This window comes from Penicillium digitatum, chromosome 1 (assembly GCF_016767815.1).
Source record: "Penicillium digitatum chromosome 1, complete sequence".
NCBI lineage: Eukaryota > Fungi > Ascomycota > Eurotiomycetes > Eurotiales > Aspergillaceae > Penicillium > Penicillium digitatum.
In genome coordinates this window covers 4,957,926-4,979,857 of record NC_089384.1, presented here as the reverse complement: position 1 = coordinate 4,979,857, position 21,932 = coordinate 4,957,926, and the positions used below count along the sequence as shown (strand labels likewise).

Genomic DNA, 21,932 nt, shown 5'->3' with positions numbered 1-21,932 from the left:
TCCACTTCCCTGGATTTTAGGGATATAACTTTACTCAGATATTTGTATATAACATGGAATCAAGTCAGAAAAGTAAGATATCAAGACAAGAATCCCCATGGAGTTTAATGAAGTTCACGTATTCACTCAGAGGCGGCCTTTGGCCGGCTGAAAGGAAGAACGTCATATGTTGCGGGTCTCTCCACATCTCCAAAGTCCTAGAAGCACAACATCTAACACTTTCTCGATCTCAATTTATGGACATCTGTCTCCGGACTTAGTTGTTTGGTGCTATACATATCTTGGTTCCTTGGCCTTGTATGGCCAGCATCGATCCCGCACACTCCTTGACGGCGCATTCCGATCAGAATGCCGCCTCCTAACTCAGTGTGTTTCATCATTGCAATTCATCACAGTCTATAATCCGTAAGCTAATGTCCCCTAGCACGGCACGGCACTCTCTCTAGCGACCGCCGCACCTGGCTCTCCACACCAATCGTCGATTTCTGCGCTTGCCCCTGTGGAGACCGATAACGCGCACGATGACAACGTGAACTTCCTGCGATCGCGACCAGCCCTCTTCAATCCGCTATTACCTTCTTTGAGCCGACAGCGTCGCCGTCGTTACCCGGTCAATCCGCCACCGGAAAACGAAGATCGCATGGAGGTGGATGATCCCACAAACCCGCGCACATCCGTTGAACTCAACCGTCGCATCCCGATTGTCCGTCGCCAGGAGAGACCAACCGACATGCCAAACTACGAGGGCCAAGTACCCAACTCACGATCGTTGTATGGATGGGCACCCGGGTCTGATGATGAGGATGGTGCTGCGCGCGATGAGTCGGAAGATGATCAGATGCAGCCCTTCCTACTTTCCTCAAGCCGCGATGCACCCCCCGCACGACCTCCACGCAATGAGATCCCAGTCCCCGCGCAACGGATACCCCATGATTATGCCACATTAGTGGGCATTAATCAATCTCGAACATCGATCTCCGCAGTGGCGGCACTGATACAATCTGCAAGGCGTCAGCCTCGTCTTTCAAGAAGCCGCACACTAGAGAATTACATCATCGATCGCTATTCAGATATCACCACTGCAGAAGAGGACACTGGAAATACAATAGCGGTTGCACCTCGGGGATACCGCTATCGACCTACGGTGCGCGGCGACTCACATCACACCGGCATCACCCATAACGACCTGCGCGCTCGGGCTGCCGCTCATCGCCAGCTACACCCTGACACATATCTGAGCAACGTGCTGGGGGAAACAATCCAATATCTCGATCGCGTTCGGTATTCAAACTCCCTTGAAGATAGTATGTATGTCTTAGCGGAAAGTCAGCTGTCCTTCTCGATGGATAGCAAGTCTTGGAGAGATACAGACTTCATTCTATACACTCCTAACATTAAACCACCTGCGGCATGCTCGTGGCTTCGATCTGGAATGGCTTTTTCGGGCTGTCAACGAGCTGCCAGTGCCGGGTTCTCAGTGATATCGCGACATGTTCCCAGTCCGAATGCTGCCAGTGAGCCTGTTATTGTAAATGGAAGTGATAGCACCCGAATCAGCGTTTCTACCAGAAGTGGCCTCCGATACTCAGCCAACAACCGCGATGAAAATTGGCCTGTCAAGGTCACGATACACCAAATCAACCCTGAGGAAATGACTTTATCTGGCACTATGGAGGCTTACAACATCCCTGACAAGACGTCGCCCACCCACGATGCACATATTGTGACTTTCTTGGAGGGTGAGATCATCGATTTCAACAATCACACGCTGGAGACAAAGAACTTCAAAGCAGATACAGACATTGATAGCACATACTGGCGTGAACTACAACCGTTTAAGGATCTGACAGACACTGAAATGGCTCAGAAACTTGTGAGTCGGAAGTGGATTACAGAGGAATTGTCCAAGGGTTGGATTTTAATGAGATGGAAGGGCAAGTAGCGGACGATCGTGTACCCTTCCATTGTACATTCTCTTTTTGCTAACATGCCCCAGAAAGATGTTTCATCACCCCAACCGATGCTCGCCAGGGTCTAACAATTTCCGGGTTCTACTACATATCTCTTCGCCGAGAGGACGGGCACATCGAAGGGTTGTACTATGACCCAGGAAGCTCGCCTTACCAGCAGCTCTCTCTGAATCCAGAAGCATTGAAAATGGTTCGCCCTTCTTACGCCTTCCGCTGAAAAGAATCATCTCATGCACGTCCTTTTCTTCTTATCTTTGCTTTTGCCCAGAAAAATCTTCTGGTCCCCTCTTACTGAACCTTCGGTGTCTCTAATATGGCGTTCAGGAAAACGTCCGATGGCATATGACATGGCCTTTGCATGGCTCGGTGGTGTTTTTGTTATTCGGTTTGTCTCTTTCTCTTTGCATTTGTTCCTTGTGGCTTAAATCCGGGGCCACCTAACACTTGCACGTTTCCTGCCATGTTTCCTAAGACCATGGCTATGTCTATCACGTTTTTGTATCTATGGACAAAGATGTTTTCTTTTGGCAATTATGGAACTCCGGAAATGAGGAAATTTCCCTTCTTCCAAGGGGCCCCGCAAATAATTCCCACGCTCCCACGTTGTGGATTTATGAAATCCCTCGAAATATCCTCAAACTAACCCGGTCTCATCGAGATGGCAATTGAAGTCAGGAGCTCGCGCAGAAGCGTTTGGGCCATGTCCGATCTAAGACATCGGCAAACTTGACCCATCATCTCCTGGTCTATATGAATCTGCGGGAAAAGCAAATAGACACCACCGTAAGGGCAATGATCAGGTGTTTCCTATTTGTCTCAGCTGCCTTTCTAGGATTTTTACAGCGTGACGAATAATTCTATTGGCCACAAGCACCGTGACGGGGTCTAGGGGTAACTTGTAGATCACCAGCGCCGTACATAGGTCCATTGCCACTAGGATGGCTGCTTGAGCGGTCGAGTCTCAAAGGCTTACCTTGAAAGCTTCTACACATCGTGGCAAGCCCACACTAACACACCTATGCACACACCCGGTGTTGGTGGGCCCCACAAATTACAAAAATTAGATGACAGAGATCTATGGTTTCAATACTGTATGCAACTATCAATAAATCGGACATGAAAAAATACTCTGAGTTCTCTCTTAACTAAAATGACAAAATTAGCTCTTTTTCCAATCTATGCGGACAAAGCTGACTAAACATAAACATACAATTTGTGTGGGCAACACCAAGGCGGTCCGTAGATTTTCCGGGTATTTTACCCTTTTCCCTTTCAACCATGGTTTGCACCATTGGTTTCAGCATTGGAGCATCTTTGTTTATATGGCAACTACATACAAAGGATGCTTGCAAGTTAAAACGATTTCCGTCGAAGCCTCAGTTTCCTCTAGACTCAGACTAGCTCAAGGGAAAAAAAAATATGATGATTGAGAACTTTTGTGAGTCAGTTGTTATCAATCTAATGCCGAGATTAGTGTTCAAGAAACGAAACCATATAGAGGTGTACTAAGTAAAGAGCATCTTAAAAAAGCACTATATATTAAGCATTGCATTCAAAAGGTTGCCCCTTCTCTAACTTAAAGTAGTGTACTTGATAATTCTTATCAAGACTGGTTTCACCCGATTGTAGAAAGACTACGCAGGCGTATAGCGGCCAGGAGTCGGATGCGGATTCTTGTAGTATTTGTGCCTGAAGATTTCTCAGGACGCCCGGATTAAATCCGGCAGAAAATGTGAATACCTGAATTACCATGACACAACCCTTCGTAGAGCTGAGTTCGCTTCCTCTAGCCGCGGTTCGAAGCTCCCCTCGAGGTGAACCCCACCGTGGGATAGATGTACTCGATTGGAGGGGACTTTTATACCTAGCCAAAGGCGTTTTCAGAGATTTGCACAGTGGGAATAGCTCCACTATAGGAGCTTCATTTTACAATACACTGTATAGAGCGGTGTTCAAAGGCGGTAAAGAATCAGGCATCTTTAGGCACCAATACTACAAGAAACCGCATCCGACCCCTGGCCGCTATACGCCTGCGTAGTCCGGGTCGGAGCGAATCACCTGTCTTGTAGATCTCTTTTGCGAGATCTTGTCTCTGTATCCAGCCCTTACCTGGGATATCTTGACGAAATTTTGCAATTCATCCCCTTTTCAGATTTCGAGAGCTTCACCATGCATTTGCAGCACCTTTCGCTTTGGGCCGCGATAGCGGGTATTGTCCAGCCTACTATCGGTGTGCCTCACCAGACTCGAACTGAGGGAACATGCAAGAAGACTAAAGTTGCTATCTTGTAAGCACTGGAATTCTTGTTTCGTGGCTTGAAAACTCACCAAGTATAGGGGAGGTGGTGTGGCTGGTATTACTGCTGCTGTGAGTTTCCTCTTTTGTTTGTCTGACTGTTTTTGACAATTTACAGCAAGCCCTGACGAATGCTTCGGTGCACGATTTCGTGATTCTCGAGTACCGCGATACTATCGGCGGTCGGGCTTGGCACAAACCGTTTGGCAAAGACAAAGATGGAAAGCCTTATAATGTTGAAATGGGTGCCAACTGGGTATGCATATCTCAGTCGCATGAAAGGACTCGGCTGACAGGTTAAACAGGTGCAAGGTATTGGAAGCAAAGGAGGCCCGCAGAACCCGATCTGGGTTTTGGTAAGTCTCACATGATCCAAGATTGGACTCACGCTGACCTCGAATAGGCTCAAAAATACGGACTGAACACCGAATTCTCAAATTACGACAACCTATTAACCTACAACAAGGATGGTTACTCCGACTATAGTAATCTACTTGACGCCTATGATGAGGCGTATGATATTGCCAACCAAAAAGCAGGTGAGATTCTTACTCAGAATCTTCAGGATCGAAACTTCAAGTCAGGCATGGCCTTGGCGGGTTGGAATCCCAAAGTACATGACATGGAAGCACAGGCTGTTGACTGGTGGTCGTGGGGTAAGCTAGATGTCTTCTAAATGCACCTAGCGCGATCAACTAACATCTGCACTAGACTTTGAAGCTGCTTACTCCCCAATAGAGAGCTCATTTGCTTTCGGCTGTGCGGGCGATAACTTGACCTCTAACTTTTTCAGCGACCAGGACAACTTCGTCATTGACCAGCGCGGATTCAATGTCATTCTTAAAGGTCTTGCATCGACTTTTCTCATTGACAATGACCCCCGTCTTCACCTGAACACCGAGGTTACGAACATCACGTATTCAGACCGTGGTGTCACCGTTCACAATAAAGATGGCAGCTGTGTAGAAGCAGACTATGCAATTACCACATTCTCACTGGGGGTTCTGCAAAATGGCGCTATCAACTTCTCACCAGAACTGCCAGATTGGAAGCAGGAGTCCATTCAGAAGTTCACCATGGGGACATACACCAAGATCTTCTTCCAGTTCAACGAAACCTTCTGGCCCTCGGAGACACAATACCACCTCTACGCTGATCCTGTCACCCGTGGCTGGTACCCGATCTGGCAATCACTATCCACTCCCGGATTCCTCCCAGATTCTAACATCATCTTCGTAACCGTGACCAACGAGCTTGCCTATCGAGCCGAGCGCCAAACAGACGAGCAGACCAAGAAGGAAGCAATGGAAGTTCTGCGCAAGATGTTCCCGGAGAAGGATATCCCCGAGCCAACTGCATTCATGTACCCACGCTGGACTACAGAGCCCTGGGCCTACGGAAGCTACTCTAACTGGCCTCCCGCCACATCTCTGGAGATGCATCAGAACTTCCGGGCCAATGTTGGCCGGCTCTGGTTTGCCGGTGAGGCCACCAGCCCGACCTTCTTTGGATTCCTTCACGGTGCATACTATGAAGGACAGGATGCGGGCCGGCAAATCGCGGCTATCATGCAGCAGCGGTGCGTCAACGCAGATTCTGCCAAACTGAGAGAGTGTGGGCCTCGCAAGCACTATAAGACCCTACATGGCACCTCGCCGTATTCTGACTACACTATGCTCAATGGATGGGCTGTTGACAGTTCGATTGATAACAACCCTGAATAAGTGGAGGCAGAGAAACAGAAATCCACGTACAGGCTTGGTACTTCTGAAGTTAAGTGATTGAGTTTTTCTTTTTAATTGTATTCTCTATGTTCGGACATAAAATAGAGCTCAGAGGAGCCATTTGTCTATATTCTTGTCCAATCTTATTACATCTTTTTTCTTTCCTGTTCTCTATAAGAAAGCTTGTATATTTTTCCATTTTCCAAAGCTGATGCTCGGCCATGTCATCAACTGGCCACTCCAGTGTCAAAGAGCTGGTTACGACAGAATTCGCGTCACTCGGTGTTAGAATGATTCGAATCGAATCAGCTTAGTGACATTGTGTTCCTTGTCAGATTGATTTGACTCATTATCAGGTATTGCTGATCTAGTTCCTCTCGTTAAATAACGTAATTCCCAAGCGAGCTGGACACCCCAACCAAAACACGTCCATGAATGAGATCTTAGTTAGTTCAACCACCCACCATGCCACCAATTCGTACTCAATCCTCTCGAAATTCAATAGATCAGGAGGGCAGGATCTTACTAGCTATCCAGGCTTTTAAGAATCAAGAAATCTCTTCAATTCGTGAAGTGGTGCGCCGTTTTAACGTCCCAAGATCCACCCTTTCTACCCGCCTGAATGGTATACAACACCGCGCGATTTCTCGCGCCAACTCTCATGAATTGACCGATCCTGAAGAGGAATCTCTTCAGAAATGGATATTCTCTATGGACGCTCGTGGTTCAGCTCCACGACCTTCAATGGTGCAAGAAATGGCGAATGTTCTACTTTCGCATCGCGGAATCAACCCATCATCTGCAGTCGGCAAAAATTGGGTCACTAATTACATTAAACGACATCCCAATCTATCCTCGAGATTCTCCAGACGTTACAATTATGAACGTGCTAAATGTAAAGATCCAAAAATCATTGGTGAATGGTTTACACTTGTTCAAAAAACGATTCTTCAATACGGCATTGACAACGATGACATTTATAACTTCGATGAGACTGGTTTTGCAATGGGATTAACCGCAACTGCTAAAGTCATTACGAGATCTGAATACTACGGTCGGCGATCACTTTTACAACCTGGAAATCGCGAATGGGTGACTGCAATTGAATGTACAAATGCTTCAGGTTGGGCACTACCTCCATGCGTTATTTTCAAAGGCAAAGTATTCATTGAATCTTGGTTCGACAATCTTCCAAATGATTGGCGCTTTGAAGTCAGTCCTAATGGATGGACCTCTGATGAAATTGGCCTTCGATGGCTTGAAAAACTATTCATTCCATCGACTTATTCACGGACAAAAGGTCAATATCGACTTTTGATACTTGACGGACATGGAAGTCATTTGACCCCGAAATTCGATGAACTTTGCGAAAAAAACAACATCATTCCAATCTGTATGCCTGCACATTCATCTTATCTTTTACAGCCACTTGATATTGGTTGTTTTGCGGTATTAAAACGCTCTTACGGTCAACTTGTTGAAAAGAAAATGCGTCTTGGCGTCAACCATATCGACAAACTTGATTTTCTTGAAGCATATCCAGTTGCACGACTTGAAGCTTTCAAATCAGAAACTATTCAAAACAGCTTTACAGCTGCTGGTTTAGTTCCTCTTTGTCCAGATCGAGTGTTATCTAAGCTCAATATTCAACTTCGAACTCCGACTCCCCCATCTAGTCGAGGCAGTGAATGGGAGCCAAAAACACCAACAAATCACATTCAATTATTGAAACAAGCATCCTCAATCAAAGCATTACTTCGTCAAAGATCCCGAAGCCTGCCTAGTCCACTCAATTCAGCGATAAACCGGGTTTTGAAAGCTTGCCAAATAACGATGCAATCAGCAGCGATTCTTGCGAAAGAAGTTCACGATCTACGATCGGAAAACGAGAAAAAGAAGCAGAAAAAAAACTCGATCTCGAAAGCAGATACCTGCTACAGAGGGCTTATCAGTTCAGGAAGCTACTGCTTTAATTGTGCAACCAGAGGAAGTGATTGAACCTCCCCGCCCCCAGGTCCGCGCGCACAGGGAAGCACCTTTATTACCAAGAACAAGGGCATTACCGAAATGCGGTGCATGTGGAAATCAGGGCCATAGAAGAGATGCATGTCCAGATAGACCCAGAATTTAGCTGATTGAATTTGATGGAGTTTTGGTTGAAATAAATGCGTTTAAAATTAATAGGCTGGGTGGGGTGGCCAGCTCGCTTGGGTGTCCAGCTCGCTTGGGAATTACGTTAACTAACTAGTTACCTATGGTACTACGAATTACCATGGGTCATACTTCAAACGTTCTTTGATCGTTGATCATTGTAGAATCCGTGCAAGGTTTCCGGTAGTACTGTGTATGGAGGATATCTGGCCAATGTTGGAATGTTATATGTGAAAAAAAACCCCTGCTATAAAATCGCGACAAAATGCAGAAGCTTGAGAGAACTGGGGATCATATCAAGACAGACTATGATGTAAACTGTAGGCATGGGCTTGGTTGAGGACGTGAACCCAACTGTCAAGGAAACAAAGCCATGGGCGAATGAAGATCCACATCATACCGAGATCTGCTTATTTAGGAACGTCTTCGGTGGTTTCATAGTCGAGCTCGGAAACCATTATGCCCTTTCAAGTCTTCCGGTGTTCACGCTCGAGAGCAAATCTGACGGCATCAAAAACGTTGTCGCATATCTTTCTGGGTGGGAAGCGGGGAACAGCACCATCCTGGTAGACTCCAGTCTTGACCAAAATTGAGAACCAGTCATTTTCCGTGGTCTCGTTGAATTCATTGGTGCCACGGATATCGGACTCCGGAGTATCGCCGATAAAGTACACGGTAGACGGAGACCTGTCGATGCCGCACGAGTCCTTTCGCCACTTTTGCAAAAGCCGGGTGGCAAATTCATAGGTCCCGAGCTGCGGCTTACCGAAAGCAACAGTGTTAAGGTCTTTTCCTGTGATAGCCGTGTAAACAGCCTCGAGGGAAGCGCGCAGCGCTCCCATTCCAAGCCGTGAATGCTCATGCGATGTGGACCAAACCACATCGGTGTGCGAGAAGAAAACCGGCGGACCTTCGGTAAAGATCTCCGACCGTTTATTCAACCAGCCATCTTTGGTCATGAGGCAGTCCAAAATGATTTGCTGGTCACCGGCCCAGTCGCGACTATCTGCAAAGACGAAGATCGCTTCGATGCGGACCTTGTCTAGATCGAGCAGTCGAGAATTCTCGTGCTCCTCATCCGTCAACTTTCGGAATGGCGTAGTATCATGTCTCGTCTTGATGATATCTCCGGGTGTGATGACATTCTTGAATCCGTATCCTTCAGCCACGTCCCGGCATTTCTCACCCTCGCCACCAACCACCAGGACGGTATGGTATCGCTCTGCCATTTCGCGCATGGGCGTGTGGCCACATATAAATTGACCAGGGTCAACTTCCAGGTCGAGTTGTTTGCTTAGATCGAGGCATCGCTCTTTCTCCGTCTTTCCGCCGCCATTGGTCAAGAAAATATAAGGCCTAGGATGTTGCTGTTAGATTCAAATTCCGTTTTTATTTTTTGGGCAATTCTTACACCTTACCCTCGGGACGGGGTGAGATGAAACATGGAGTAACACCCAGGGTACATGCTTACACTTTGACTCCATAGGGGTTTTCACCGTTGATATACTTCATGGCATCAACGGCTTCGGGAATGGGCTTCCCCCCCTTGATGAGAACACCATCTATGTCGAAGGCTAGTGCAAAATCATCGCTAGTAACCTTGGGAGGGTTTGGCATAGGAGTGTTGATTGGGGAAGTATCTTCGGATGAGAGTTCGTGCTCGGCCATGCTAGAATTGAAGATATGGTTAGAAGGAGAAATCATAGAATACTTAGGGACGATGACGTTGGGGTCATAGAGATCAGTTCGAGCGGTGTCCATATTGAGTCGGACTCTTTGAACTCCTAATCCATTTATGGCTATTGTGAGAAGATGAAAGGTGTGGGGTTTAATGACGATGATCGCTGCCTTGATGAGTATAATTACTTCATGTCAAATCTCTCAAGGGAAGTCACACAAGTTCTTCCGGTCCTTGCGCTGGATATGCAGGCGCTCAATTTTCTGTAGAACAAAACAAGAAGATAAAAATTCGCGCAAAAATGATGCAGAACAAGGTGCTACATTTGTACTCCGTGCAAAGTAAGAGGGAGCATTTGGAGGAGAGAAGCAGGGCCATTACAACACAACTGGCCCAAAAGAGTGTTTTACATCATCGACCAAAAATATGGGGCTTTTGTTCAGGCTACCTCGTCATTCTGCCAGTTTTCTGTGGGTTGAAACAAATCTGAAAGTCGTTATCTACAACGGTGCATCCTTGGCGTATGAAACCTGTCCAGCTGGGCTACAAGTTGTCTGACGCGGATTTGATATTGGAAAATGAACGTAATGGCAGATTGAAGACAAGAATTTCCGCCTTCGCGAATCAGGACTAAAAGATGGTACAATCAAGCACGGGGCATTTGGAGTCCCTCGAGGCTGCACAGGGCATATCAGGCCATTGACGTCATGGAGCTGGATCACATTCCCAGGAACGGAGATCAAAATCAGCAAATCAACAACCATCCATGGGTCTCATCTCGAAGGAAGATGATTTGTATCCGGATCTGAAGTTCTGAGTGGCGTGAAAATAAAGATAGATGCTACTAGGTATGTTGGCGCCGCATGCTGGCCGTGACTACCTCGGACCAACATGCAGCTGGGTTAAAGAAGCCATGACCAATCATCATGAGTCTGGATCAATTTTCCTGTGAAATCTCGTTATTTTAAGTGCATCAACTTTAGCAACGAGACATCAAAAGCACTTTCATACCCTTAACTTGGTTTCATGAACTCGTGATAATATCCCGGGATCGCTACCAGAGGTGGTCACAGCGTTCTGCATGCACACCGTTCACTCATCACAACAGCCTGCGTACTACAAGCTTGCGAGTCTCTTAAGGTGATGGCGGATTCAGCCCTTGATCAAGAGATGCAAGGTGGACCGGGTTCTCAACCATACATGGCTATCCGTAGTAGCTCCGTGTAGGGAATATTTGCACCCGGGAGGATTTTGTAGACAGGAAAGGAAGCCAATCTCTGAAGTCATAGCTTGGGTCCGAGCACAGCCTGTGCACATAAATTGGAGAAGAGTTATTACGATGATGGTAGACAAGCGAGCGCCGTTGAGTTCGGGCCTAGGTTGGAGGGGATTCACAAGCCAAATGGAAAATGCATTTTTTATCGCAGATGTGTTTGTCGCCTAGGTAGGCGTTGGAACAGGGTTCTTGAGGAGCCTCGAGGTCCTGTGGAAATTCAAGTAAGCGGAGATCTTAAATCACCGAAAAGCATCGAGGTATCTACCGACAAAGATCGCGATCGACAGAATCTGCGGTAGGATCCCGCTTCTCCACTGGGCAGCTTTTCTGTTTTTATGTGTAGGGCTTATCGTCTTGGAGATCTTGATTTGATGCTATCCACACAATTATTGGAAATGTCAGGGCCAATCACATCATCTTGTGTTTTAAATTCAACAGGACACTTCCGCCATGTGGGCTTGGTGCAATTCCTCGGGTCCCGTCTTGCTTCTTTCAGTGCTGGATAAAATGACAACATTTAAAACTTCGCGAAAGAAATCCCATAGGGAAGTACAAAAATACGACAGTCAATGAGTTATGACGAAAAGGAGAAGAGAGAGATCTCTACGGACCTACCGAAGAAATCCTCAACCGGGAAAGTCCGCCCATAGGATCCCAAGCAGGACTTCTTGGCAAGATACAGTGGACTTGTTATAATATCATCCCGTCTGTGAGGCTTCCAACCTGTTTGATTCGTTCCCAAACAGAGCAAAAGGTTATGCGAAAATTTCAAGATGGGAAATTTTTGATCATGAGAGATGCATCGGACCCGCTGGTCTTGTTAACTTCAGCCCTCAAGCCGAGACGTCAGATCCAGAATCCTCTGCAAGATCATCCATAAGAGCATCAAGGTCCATTTCATCCTCAATATCGGCCCAGTCATCCAAGAACACGTCCTCCTCTCCGAAGTCGTTTTCTTCCCAAGGAAGTGCCAGAGGTTTGCATGGATGGAAGGACATACGGTGGTAAAAGGACAAGCATTCGCAGGAACACAGGTCATATTTGGGCAGATCAAGAGGATATGGAATGGAGACCATGGACATCTCCACATTCAGCTCCGCAAATTTGCTTTTCCAAGTGTTGCCCTCTTGACACACCTCGCCGGCGGGTGGGTTGAACTTATGTGGGTTGATTGATGGGAGGTGCTCCATGATCTCTGGTACCTCGCAGGTAAAGCGACGCAGCTTTGGAAGTTTTTCGTCTTTCACCATCTCGTAGATAACCGAAGGAAGCCAGGCCTTCACTTCATCGTATCGTATCGTAAGACTCTCGAGATTCGGCGGCAGAATATCATCTGTTGGATCCAGCTCTATGCATTCCCTTCCCGCAAGGGTGGCGATGGTTGTGGTGAGATGTTGGAGGCGGGCTAGTTCAACAAAGTCTGTCTCGTCATCCGCTCCCCAGTAAAGATCGTAATCGATGTATTCCAAGGAACTGTAGTGTGAGAGCGCTGATTGAATGTAACATTCAGGTTCTTCCTCCATCATATCCTCTGACCTAGGACCTCTGAAGGTAAACCGCTTCAAAGCTGCTGGGTATTCAAGCGCCGTTTGGAGGTCAAAGGGATTGATAACGCAATTCAAAAGGGTCAGATCCTCCAGAGGCGATTTAGATAACGTTAGTGAAGAGGCAGACCGGGAAAGTCGGAAGGCAGCGCCAGTGATACAGAGCTTTCGTAAACCTGGATGACAGAAGAGTGCTTCATTGACAACTGGTAAGCATCTGCCGTCCATCTTGGGATTGTTCTCATCATGATCATAGTCGGTTCCGATGTGACCTGATAACATTAGATTATCGATCCAGCGGATAGAGTCAGTCATAAGACTCACAAACACGCAGAGCAGGCAGCCCCGGCGGGTGTTGAAGAGAAGCATGCCAAAATAAAGTTTCGACCGCGCCTTCTTGCGTGTGACTAAGCTCACGATCTGGAGGACTGAATGATGATTCTCCTGAAGGCCCATATCCCAACCTTCGGTACTCTTTGACACTTCCTGATCCAGTGGCAACCTTTGCCGCCCATTGCAACATGGCTTCATCTCTGGCAGACGAATTGGCCCACCGAGTAGAGTCAAGGGGCCTGGGATTTCTTCTCAAAACCAAGTTCTTCAAATTCGGCAAAGTTACAGCCGTCTTATAAAATTTGAAATGACGGCACGACCAAAATTCTGATCCCGTATCCTGCTTGTGTCGAATCTCACAAATGAGGGGTGCTAATTCTGGACGCTTCTCTATCGTGAGAGCAAGACGAGCACCGCTATCTGAATTAAGCAGGCGTACGGATTTGTAGAGCAGAGGGATAATTCTGGAATAAAGTGCAGGACATGTTTGAGCAAGTCGGCTCAGATGTTGGGCAGATTCTTCATCATGTAGGTATTCAATGATGATATCCCAGAGCTCCAGAGGAAATACTGGCAGTGATATGGATCTCTGGGTGAACTTCTGCGCCGTTAAAGTGGCCATTGAGGATGGACCAACAGGGCGATTAGATGATCTTGAAGTTCGAACACACGTCGGAATGTTGAAAGACGTGGATGGTCGGGTGGTCCAGCTTCTTATCTAAGCCCCACGCGTTTGCTTTGTTTTTTTTTGGAAAATTGATCTTTGAGAGTCGAATCAAGACAAGTTAGAAGGAAACCAAGAAGGAATCTATTACTATGAGGAAGCCAAGTCAATTTCTAATGTAGGTCATCGAATATCTATACATTGGAACTAGATTCAAAAATATTCAAAAGCTCTCCAACCATTATGAAAGAACATGTGATATTGTACAAAAGCAACCTCGCATAGTTGGCATAAATCCCAAACCACACAACCCCATCAAAGAACATCATTCTACTAATCAACATGGAGAATTAGATCAGCGCCCTTCCTCGCTGGCGTCAAATTCCGACTAGTCGGAGAAACCCGATTCGACAAAGCGCCGACCTTCTTCTTCGGACTATCAGGGTAATGCACAGCACCCGGAAACATATCTGAAGGATACGGCAGTTCTTCAGACGGTTCTTGGGACTTTGGCGGCGCGATGACACGTCCACGCTTCAGCCACAAGTCGTCTGGGCAGTATGGCGCGACGACTTCGCTAGGCGGTCGTGAATTGTTCTGGATCTGTACACGTTTGATATCGTTTCCGCCTGCTATCTGCGGCCTGGATGCTACCTCTGAGCCTGGGGGAAGGGTTGAGGATGATGGGGTGGGGTGTGGATGAAGCGCCTGTCGCCCTGGTGATGAGCTGCGGTTCCGGCGGTGGGTCTGGATAGTGTTGACGGGAGCAGCGAGGAAGATGTCTGAGTTTGAGAAGGGGCAGAAAGGTTGTAAGGTTTCGGAAGTTTCGTCGGGTGCAGCGCTGCTGTCTGATGGCGAGGTTCTGAAGGCTGGGTTGGGATTGAATGGGGGTGCCAGGGCAGTCGGGCCCCCGGATCTTCGTTTGACGTTGCCCGCTAGGGATTCCTTTTTAAATGCTCGTGGATTGGCTGGCAGTCCTACGAGTTTCATCGGAATCTCTGGCCTTGGGAGATTATTGTGCATCATTCCTGCTGCTGCTGCTGCCGCCGTCGCTTGTTGACTTCCGTCTTCTTCAAAGAGAGTCTCTCCACTAGGTGGCCGATGACTCCACCTTAGCGGCTTTGGGTATAGCCCAGCCGTAGGATCTGGGAGTAATTGTGCTACGCTGTGCTGTGATGATTGCGTCCGAGGCGAAGCTTCCCAGTCCGAGTCAGAGCTGATGGCAACCCCTATTCGCTCTTGGTGTTTGAGCTCTTTACTCTGGCCCGAGTGATGTACTGTGACAGATTGTGGTGAGCATCGTGATCGTGTTTGACCATTGGCCATTGGATGGAAATTACGTGGCCACTGTAACGGTGTCTCCCGGTCACTCGTTGGACTGTATGAAGATCCTAAGCCCAAACCGTCAGTTGGGAGCCGTGGCATCGGTTTCAAAAAGCCCGAAGGCTCAGACGCAGCAGCGCCTCCGATCTCGAAGCTGTGTGGCGCTACCTGCTCCCACTGTCTTTGTCGCCATCTCTTGCAGCAGAAAAACACAGCGACACCGATGATGAAAGACCCTGCCACACCTGATGCTACTGACATTCCAATGACCGCCGCTGGGGTGATACCATGATCACCTTTCTTATTCGTATCTTCAGAAGAATTACTGGAAATTTGTTCAGTAGAGGGTGTTGGTTTCACTTGAGACACTGAAGATGAAGAATTATCATAGATTGTGAGTTCAGGTGTTTGACTGGAAGTAGTTGGTGTCAGTGCCGATGCCGATCTCGCTGTGGACGTTGTCACAGAAGCCTCCGAAGTGTGTTCAGTTGTGAAAGTCGAGCTAGATGATGTCGCCTGTGTGGTATTTTTTGCCTCGCTCGTTTTTGTTACACTCGCATCAGAAAAGATCGTTGCGGTAATCGTCTGGTGTGTTTTCGGAAGAGCTTCAGATACCGAGTCACATATGTGATAAGCCATTGACTTTGCGATGGCTGTCTGTGAGCATACAGACAGAACACAGCTCAAAGCGGCTTCCCCCAGTGTCAAGCTACTGGTTGTCTTGGTGCGGCAAAGGCACTTGATGTTGGATGGCGACGTGCATTCCATGGGTGTGTATTCGGACTTAATGAAGCTATCAACGCAATCCTTGGCACAGTCTGGGATCATGTCATACAGGGCTAAGTTTGATGCGTCGCTGGAGGTATCGTCGGCGGCAGAGTAGAGTGCGAGTAAGAGGAGGATCGCAATGAGTATCCTGTGGGTAGGAAGGACGAGCATGCTGCGGTAGCCCTATACACATTTACCAGGAGCGACAATATGGCATGTATTGTTCTCCCATCAAATTTCCTTGCTTATTCTTGCATAGGAGTGATTACCCGTGAAGACTTGTATGTGTGAACACCATAATTGGTAGATGTGTCTGCGAATTGAATAGCAGATGGCGAGAAGATAGCTAAACAAGCATACAACACCAGAAAGAAGATACAAAGGCCAAAAAAACAACCAAAGGAGGGGACTCCAATCTAGTAAAACACGAATTTAAAACACGACATCATTCAGGGCGCGAGGCAAAACTGTCCTTAACGCCCATTGACCGTTTAAGGCCAAGTATCTGTATCTCGACATCACTCTGAAACACAATGCTTGAGGCTGTGTATTTTTAGGCGCTAGAGTGAGACCGCATGACATTGAAAATAGTGGTAAGATCCCCTTAGAGACCTTGGGACGAAGCGCTGTAGAGGTAAAGCACCCTGTCCGGATGAGGGGCCTAGCAAGCGGCTCCGATACGCGCCGGGTCATCGAAAGCGCTTAGGCTGCAGAGAGAGTTGTGGATATTGCCGGGCTAGGTTTCAGATTTCTTAAGCTTGGTTTTTGAGTGACTGGATTTTTATTCTTTTGGGCAATTCAACAGTATGCTCTGTGCAGTGTCGTGATTGGTTTCGCTTTAGTTGAGGGTTACTCATCTGACGATGATTTATCCAAGGTGTTCCTGAAACCCCCCCCCCCCCCCCCCCATTCGCTCAAAGATTCAAAAGCCTGACGGCTAAGGTTGCCCAAGTCCTTTCTAACGTATCATCTGAGTGGCCATTTTTTTGGGATTTGCTGATGGGCTACCCCGGTCTGCCCCCGGATCAGTCTATGGAGCAGTTGCACCCGCCTCATGCAACGCTTTGCACCAATCACTCAAACCAATTCAATTGCAGACATGGCTGAGGTCTACAGGGCTTATGGTACTTGGGATCAAATCTGATTGATTTGCTTTTCGGCCTACTGCGAGGGATTCTAGGCACTGTATGAGGACTCCGTACCCAGGAACCATCCAATCTACATGTTCTTTGTCTTTACTCTCCCTACTCGGAAACAACTCGGTAGATTTTAGGAAAAGACCCATTCCCATGAATTCATAAAAGACTAGCCAACGGCGGGCCTTGGAACAAAAAGACGAAGCCCCAGAGTCAGACCGTATGAGCTGGTATCATTCAAAGAAAACGCAAGAACCCGCAGTATCAAGCAAGACAAAGGAAAAGAAGCAAAAGAAACATAACGATGCGACCACACAAAAGATTAAGGAATTATGGACATCTTGTCGGACTCGAGTCGGACCGAATGCCAAGTGGTGGAGTCTGCATTAGGCTAGTCTCAACCGGACCTCCACGGAATCACACTGACACCGACGTTCAGGGTATCGAATCGCACCAACCCTTGCTCAAAGCGCAATGCGAGAAGAGAAATGGCTGATGTAAAATCGGTCGCAGTGAATCGCTTCCCAAGGGATGTTGGTCTTGGAAACCGTTGATTGCGAAGGTGTGTGGGAAGTGGGTATCTCTAGTATTTGAAAATAATGTAGCTATCATATGGTCAGCAGCTGTCGCAAGACGGTGGAAACTCATCAAAGAAACACATACATGGCGTGGATTACACCGGGGATCCATCCCAGAATGGTCAATAGGATGTTGATTAGAAAATCGGCACCACATCCGCGCTCCAGGAAGACACCCAGAGGAGGTAGGATAATGGCGAAGATAATTTTGCAGATGTCACTGTTCACATGGTTAGTACACTGGACATAGTCTCACAGCTAATAACGCGACCTGGAGGGCCGAGAGTGACAATGTGACAGGGTGACAATGTGCAAACTTAGGATAGTAGAAGGCCCAGAGCAGACACATCAACTTACGAAGCGGTGAAGGCCATTTTGGGCAGATTGGATGGAGGTTTTAAAATGTTAACGGGGAAAATGGGAAAGAAAGTGGAGGGAGAGAAGTCTTAAAAGGAGAGGACCTAAGAGAGCTTCGGTCATTACATCATAGGCCGCCACCTGTGGCTCACAAAAACCACTCTTTCGTCCGCACCAGGCTATGTTTGTGGCTTAGGATGACCGCTAATTTGTCTTGGTCCTTTTTTTTTTTTCCAGGTTTTTCTTCCCTACATGGTACAAGGTACATAGTACATGGTTGATATTTCAATTGTAGCTTGGTATTAACGCACTAACTACGTACTCACAGAGTTGCCAAGATAATGTTGCTGGCGGTTGTGACCAACCCGGTTCTCTCACCTATCCCGTTCATCCCTTTGCTCGCTGCCTAGAGGAAGCTTGGCGCTGGGGAAATTAGCCTGCACTTCAATCTTTTTTTTGAGGGGGTTTTCCAATTACTTTTTCTGTTTTCTTTTTATTTTCTGTTTCGGTTTGAACCTTTTGGGAGGGGGAGGGGGAGGTTCTGTATTTGACTGCATCTGTTGAACAGTACGGGTTCTTTGTTATTTTTATGCACATACATGTAGCTACGCGCCTATGCCAAGTCTCATAATGGTGATTTATCTTGACAAACAACGCCACGTCTAAATTTGATCGGAATCTTTTTCTTGGTTATGTCTGCCAAATATATGCTTTGCTGTACAGTTGGTGGTGCTGAGAGTACCAGGTCGTGGCCCGACAGCTCAGCCCTATCGATGGGCCCTTTGCCCCCACCTGCCAAGGCACCTATATTGGCATCACAGGGTTGGCGTTGATGACTTCACTAAAACCAAAAAAAAAGTGGCTGAGAACAATGTTAAACATTAAAGAGAGGCACGATGTACACACGTTTTAAACCAAATTTAGAGGGGAAAATGACTATGCATATATCGTATTCAATACACTGATCAAGTCGGATTACATGTTGCTTTCCTTCCAGCCAGAATCAACATCATCTAACAAGGAGTTCCACTACGAGACGTTTAGATTTTGCATAGCAGCCACAAAATCCCACGAAAGCTATAGATTGCAAGCCTCCTTTCCTACCGTCATCGATCAAGTCCTGTCCCCATTTGCAATTCCATGTCCAAATGACTGTCAATTTATTGGTCATTGACGTTTCTATGGGTCCACCAATCGAGGTGCCATTTTAACCCTCACAAGTCGCTACAAGTCGCTGCTTTTTTTTTTTTTTTTTTTTTTTTGCAAGCAGAAGATCCACGCTGCGGACTTGGTGTACGGGCCGCTGTTTCGGGGCCGCTGCTTTTGTACTGTGTCCAACAGCAGCGTATGCATGTTCTCCTGAGATCCTGGGAACAATGATCTAGTTTTCCCTTCGATTTCTCTAGGGATTTGTAAGCTGCAGACATCCTGGCTTTTCGGTCCTCGGCGTCTGGTACTTTGGAGATGGATAGTTCAAACTTGGATGCTTCGGTTGGAAGATATGGTACTTTTGTTTTTTTGAAACTGCCCGAGAATAGACTAGCATGTCTTGTCCATAGACTTGTCTCTCAGCGCCGAGTCATGGCTATCAGCTAGACCGAAGTGCCCCAACGAGACATGCACCAGGACAAAGCCTTATTAGCCGGCGCTGTAGGTATTTATTCTATGCTACCGAAAGCACATCTTTGAAAAGCTCTCTGATCCTCGATGCACTCGAGGGTTTATACTGAGTATTCACACGAGATTTTCATTTGCACACTACGTAGTTGAAGCATGGCTAGGCTTAGTCACAGCAGCGCTTTCTCTCTCTCTCTCTCTCTCTCTCTCTCTCTCGCAAGCCTAGCACGACAAGGACAGTCGATTCCAAAAATGTATCATAATGATCGAAAAGCCATGGATATCTTATCACACGTTCAATGCAATTCACCTAAAAGCTTAGGAGCATGAATAAGTTGAAGGCGAACCGAAAACGTCAGCGGCTAATGCAGCCTTGTGCCGACCTTTTAACAAGTAGCTTGCAAACTCATCTTCAAAGTTATTTTGGTAATTCCCTTGGACGTCTTGCTCTCCATCAATTCCGTAGCTAGAAAGATGAAAAAAAAAAAAAAAAAACGCCAAAACGCACGAAACGTGCAACATTTTCTGTGTGCAACCTTGGAACACGTCCATGGGTGCTCCGCCGTCTTCCGCCGGGGATTGAGCACTGATTTCACCTCCGGATCAATCTTGAAATTAACTCGGCTTCAAACAAATGCTCATGTCAAGTACGTTGCGTAATAGTACTCGCATATTGCACAAAGTGAACTAACCAGTGATCTCTACAAACCACCGAGGACGGTGCAAACAGATGTTCCGTTCCGTGACTGACCCACTATCCTCCGCATTAACTTGCGCGTTTTCCTAATTGGACCAGCTTTGACCTTGACATTTTAATGCCAATGAGATTCAGACAAATGAGGGTAGCCCTCAATTCCGGGCGCTGGCAACTGCTGAGCTCATGCAAAGCTCCTGGAAGCCTCGGTCGCGGAGATAGATGGTACACGACGCAGAACCTGGCCAAAGATGGGCGGCCTTTGGCATACACATGGCTCACAAAGACAGCAGAAGAGACAGTGAGCAAAATCAACATTTCTGCGCTTTTGACATTTAAGCTAAACAAGCAAAGACCCCAGACGACATTCTGTCCAGTCTTCCTTCGGGGCCTGTGAGCCCAGCAGCTGCGCCCGCTTCTATTCCTCTCCTCCTCGTTACTCCAAGCTTTGCCCACTGGCTCGATTCATCTAGCCCTTTCTTGTCACAATTTTTAAGTCGCCTCTATGGAAACTCCCCGGAGAATGATACTCTCTATGCCGTTACAGCTGTGGTCGACGCACTTCCGAATGCTACATCCAAAAGCACCAATTTAAGTGAGTCCGAAGGGCTGTCGCTTCTGATAGTAGGGCAATCAAGTGTCCAGGCAAAAACTGCACCACCCCGTCTCATCCGAAGCTCTGCCAGTGAGGAAACCAACCTCTTGTTTTCATTCCAACCCAAAGTGATTGGTCAAATCAGCAAGGGACCTGCGCACGAGGTCGGATTGCGTCTAGCGAACACTATATTTGTCAATGGGAGAGAAACAACGATCTCTGGTACACGCTGGCTCTGGGATAAACCCTCAAACGCATATACTTTGAACAGTTCGATCGATCTCACAAGCTGCATGGTGACAACCACTTCCCAGGCTGTAGATACCGCATTGGAGTTGCCATTGCATCCAGTGACTGAACGACGAAGAGTCATGACTAGCATGGGAAATATTTTACGGCAACTAGCAAAATCGACGGATGTGACGTCAACGGATACAATGCCTGCTTCGTCGGAGCTCGAGAGGGAGCTTCCACGTTATATCGCAGAACACAATATCATTGACCAGCGTGTATCCGTCTGGGCGCTTGTCGAGAAACCTGACTTGGTGATGGCTGATTCAGGTTCATCTACTCATGATCGCTTAATCCAATCTCTGCACCAAGGCGGGAAATTGCACCGCGTCATGAGCGGTGGAGGCGGATGGGGAAAGAAGCAAGGCCTTCTTTCGCTAGATCCTGAAGTCGGTTTCTCAGGGACTGCCAATCAAGACGATCTTGTCACACTGAGCCAAGTTTTTGACCCTGATACCACAAAGTTGGATACCCTCCCTTCTATCGATAAAGGGATTACTGTAGATGATCTATCTCTCCTTTCACAGGTTGCTACTGCAGGTGATTATATTCAGTTCTTTGTGTCGGTAGAACCGACTGGGGCACAGGGCAGTGTTTCAAGCAATATTGACTTGCAGGAAGAGCCCATCAGCTATCACTTTGGAATGGTAGCTGACTCCATGAAAATTGAGACACATGCAACGGATGAGGACAGTAATGGAGTCATTCCTCTGCCTCGCACTTTTGGAGCATTGTCAGAGAAGGCGATTGCGTACTCGCAGCCCATCAAAGGAGAGGTGGTGTCGGAGTCGTGTACGAAGCTGAATATTCCAGGATCTCGAGTTGTCCTCAAAACTGTATAAAAATCTGATACATGTATCTTAATGCAATAAATAACTAACTGAACATATCCATCACAGCTGACTCTACATTAGTCCGTATACACATGTCACATATG

General features: G+C 47.2%; 6 protein-coding genes across 6 annotated transcripts; 3 read left to right on the top strand and 3 right to left on the bottom strand.

Moving 5' to 3' along the window:
• Positions 1 to 348: 348 nt before the first annotated feature.
• On the top strand, positions 349 to 2,411 carry Pdw03_4045 (Vacuolar import/degradation protein Vid24; the record flags this gene model as incomplete). The annotated part of the gene is made up of 4 exons (XM_014676068.2): positions 349 to 366; positions 425 to 1,934; positions 1,997 to 2,160; positions 2,295 to 2,411. The coding sequence occupies 4 exons, from the start codon at positions 349 to 351 to the stop codon at positions 2,409 to 2,411; spliced, it is 1,809 nt and encodes a 602-aa protein (XP_014531554.2).
• Positions 2,412 to 4,139: 1,728 nt separating this feature from the next.
• Pdw03_4044 (Flavin containing polyamine oxidase, putative) lies at positions 4,140 to 5,990 on the top strand (the record flags this gene model as incomplete). Its single annotated transcript, XM_014676069.1, has 6 exons — positions 4,140 to 4,258; positions 4,308 to 4,338; positions 4,385 to 4,522; positions 4,572 to 4,622; positions 4,670 to 4,922; positions 4,978 to 5,990. 6 exons carry the CDS (start codon positions 4,140 to 4,142, stop codon positions 5,988 to 5,990), a joined length of 1,605 nt encoding a protein of 534 aa, XP_014531555.1.
• A 2,618-nt stretch (positions 5,991 to 8,608) lies between these two features.
• Positions 8,609 to 9,902, bottom strand: Pdw03_4043 (HAD-superfamily hydrolase, subfamily IIA, CECR5; the record flags this gene model as incomplete). The annotated part of the gene is made up of 2 exons (XM_014676070.1): positions 8,609 to 9,497; positions 9,613 to 9,902. 2 exons carry the CDS (start codon positions 9,900 to 9,902, stop codon positions 8,609 to 8,611), a joined length of 1,179 nt encoding a protein of 392 aa, XP_014531556.1.
• Positions 9,903 to 11,928: 2,026 nt separating this feature from the next.
• Pdw03_4042 (uncharacterized protein) lies at positions 11,929 to 13,594 on the bottom strand (the record flags this gene model as incomplete). The annotated part of the gene is made up of 2 exons (XM_014676071.2): positions 11,929 to 12,911; positions 12,964 to 13,594. 2 exons carry the CDS (start codon positions 13,592 to 13,594, stop codon positions 11,929 to 11,931), a joined length of 1,614 nt encoding a protein of 537 aa, XP_014531557.2.
• Positions 13,595 to 13,969: 375 nt separating this feature from the next.
• Positions 13,970 to 15,898, bottom strand: Pdw03_4041 (CFEM domain protein; the record flags this gene model as incomplete). Its single annotated transcript, XM_014676072.2, has 1 exon — positions 13,970 to 15,898. One exon carries the CDS (start codon positions 15,896 to 15,898, stop codon positions 13,970 to 13,972), a length of 1,929 nt encoding a protein of 642 aa, XP_014531558.2.
• A 4,353-nt stretch (positions 15,899 to 20,251) lies between these two features.
• Pdw03_4040 (ATPase, F0/V0 complex, subunit C) lies at positions 20,252 to 21,837 on the top strand (the record flags this gene model as incomplete). The annotated part of the gene is made up of 2 exons (XM_014676074.1): positions 20,252 to 20,410; positions 20,464 to 21,837. 2 exons carry the CDS (start codon positions 20,252 to 20,254, stop codon positions 21,835 to 21,837), a joined length of 1,533 nt encoding a protein of 510 aa, XP_014531560.1.
• Between the last annotated feature and the right edge of the window lie 95 nt (positions 21,838 to 21,932).